Source organism: Zingiber officinale, chromosome 1A (assembly GCF_018446385.1).
Source record: "Zingiber officinale cultivar Zhangliang chromosome 1A, Zo_v1.1, whole genome shotgun sequence".
Classification (NCBI taxonomy): Eukaryota; Viridiplantae; Streptophyta; class Magnoliopsida; order Zingiberales; family Zingiberaceae; genus Zingiber; species Zingiber officinale.
The window spans coordinates 149,840,051-149,842,637 of record NC_055987.1 but is presented as its reverse complement, the minus strand read 5'-3'; the positions used below and the strand labels follow the sequence as shown (position 1 = coordinate 149,842,637).

The 2,587-nt window shown below is 43.2% G+C and overlaps 1 protein-coding gene across 1 annotated transcript; it reads left to right on the top strand.

Annotated features, from left to right (window-relative positions):
• Positions 1 to 707: 707 nt before the first annotated feature.
• Positions 708 to 2,242, top strand: LOC122011071 (transcription factor JUNGBRUNNEN 1-like). The gene is made up of 3 exons (XM_042567511.1): positions 708 to 976; positions 1,056 to 1,363; positions 1,606 to 2,242. Exons 1-3 carry the CDS (start codon positions 763 to 765, stop codon positions 2,053 to 2,055), a joined length of 972 nt encoding a protein of 323 aa, XP_042423445.1. The 5' UTR covers positions 708 to 762; the 3' UTR covers positions 2,056 to 2,242.
• Positions 2,243 to 2,587: the final 345 nt, after the last annotated feature.

The window sequence follows — 2,587 nt, the reverse complement described above, 5'->3', positions numbered from 1 at the left end:
TCCACGTAGTACCTAGTAATGGTTTGGATTCTCTAATTTGAAACTTAGACAAACAATATTTCAACGTCCGAATACATGTGTTTTAATTAATTTATTTAAAAACAAATCATTATTGATTGATTGTTGATAATATTCACAATTTTTTTGATGTTTTCATTGCTCAAACTCACATAGCGTCCCAATTTAGCTACCATAAATTTCTTGCTTTTAATTTCTTCATTTTGTCTTTAAATCATTGTGCACATGAATGTTTACCATTTGGATGGTTGAAAGGTCTTATCGAGTCACATCTACTCCTGATAAAAATTCATTTATATATATTCATTCGATAAAATATAAAATGCAGTCAATATTTCAATTCGAATAATTACTAAGCAATAATATCTATTGAGGTTTACATGCGGTCGCTACGTGGCTCGCTCGCAGTTCATAGTCGTCCAATTCTCGACGCGATGTCTCCCCAAAACGTATTTTAAATTCCCTCACGCATTTCACGCCATTGTTTGTTCTCTAGTATTTCGAAAACACGTCTCGAATTTGATATTTTTTTAGTGCCTTGTGAGGAAATCTGTAACCGCATGCTGCTTTCAGCTCTTAATTAATTCCTCTTTGGAATTCCACCGTCATATCGATCAAAGTTCCTTCTTTTGAATCTCTCTCTTTTCTCTATATAAAATCATCGGAGACAAACTGAAGTTGTTGCAACGGTTGATCAATTGTCAGTTTTGATCGAGAATTACTATAATAATTGATAACTGAGGCATGGAGAAGATAAAAACAGAGAGTGAGGTGGCGGCGCCGCCGGCGGCGGAGGAGGAGGACGACGACGACGTGATGCTTCCCGGATTCCGCTTCCACCCCACTGACGACGAGCTCGTCAGCTTCTACCTCCGGCGGAAGGTGGAGAAGAAGCAGCTCAGCGTCGAGATCATCAAAGAGATGGACGTTTACAAGCACGAACCCTGGGAGTTGTCGAGTAAGTTTAATGGTTGATTAATTAGCCATTGCGGCATTAATTGGCACACGCGATTAAAGTTAATCGTATGTACGATCAGAGTTTATGATCACCACGTCGGGGGAGAAGGAGTGGTACTACTTCTGCCGGCGAGGGAGGAAGTACAGGAACAGCGTCCGGCCGAACAGGGTCACCGGCTGCGGGTTCTGGAAGGCCACCGGAATCGACCGGCCCATCCACTCCTCCGGCCACTGCATTGGCCTCAAGAAGTCACTCGTTTACTACCGCGGACACGCCGGGAAGGGCACCAAGACCGACTGGATGATGCACGAGTTCCGCCTTCCCACCGGCTGCAAATCCGGCGACGACACCACCACCAAGAAGAGCGCCGCCAACCTACAAGAAGCGGTAATTAAGTTTTTATTATTTTTAATATATAACAAAAATTGGAACGCAGTTAAGATTAATGTTTGAGAATTTTGCGATCGAGAGATTCCTTTGGTCGACTGGAAACGTATCTCCAATCGACACAAAAAAAAAACAATTTATAAAAAATCCATCGACAAAGTAAATAATTTTAATTATGAAATAAAATTACTTATACTTAATTTTAGCTCGAAATTAAATTAAATTAAATGATCGTTTTCCAGGAAGTTTGGACGATCTGCAGAATTTTCAAGAGAAGTTCTTCCTACAAGAAGCAGCCGAACGGCTACAGGGCGTCCACTCCCACGAAGTCGCCGCCGGAATCCTGCAGCGTCACCAACTGCTTCGAGTCCCTCGGCGACTATTGCATGTGCTGCACCTCCTCCGGCGGCGGCGGCTCGGCGGCGGAGCTGCAACTCCTCCAACGTCACCACCTCCTCCAAGTGGACGTGAGCGCCGGCCATGGCGCCCCACCACTCTTTCCGGCGCCGGATATCTCCGGTAGTAATAATTTGGAGATGAGCCCGAGCTCGAATGACTTGATGAGTGACAGCATCTGGGACGAACTCGGCAGGATCTCGGAGTTATTGGCCGTCGACGATGGAATATTCTCATCCGACGACTGCCAATACACCACGCAATCGTACGCGCTTGGGATCCACAACGCAATCTAATAATTGCCGGAGATTTAAAAAAAAAAAATGTGACTAGATTCGCTTTTGAAGATATAATCATTAATTTGTTGAAAGACTCGATCGATGGGAAATTGATCGATATTTCTCTTTTACGCAGTTCTAGGTAATTTGTCATTAGGAGGGATGAAATAGACACTGGCCGGTGGTGATGAAAAAAATAAATGTGTAATGGTAGGAAGTGTTAAATGTGATAAATAAATAATAATATAGTAATAAATTTTAATTAAAAATCATCTTATAAACTTTTTTGAGATTTTTTTTTTAAAAAAATTGGGATTGAAATCGTATTCGTATGAAATGTTTCAAGGGATAAACCATCACCACACCGACTGTCGTGAGCCCCATTGTTAGCGTCGCGTGGCCTTCTCCTCGCCGTGAGTCCTGTGGACCGTACTCTACCACTGAGCCCTATCCTTTGCCCTACCTCTCTTCTTCCATGATCCATCGTTGCCGCCTCCCTCTTCATCATCAACGCCAATCCGCCTCCACTACGAGCACAAGCCATTGCAAC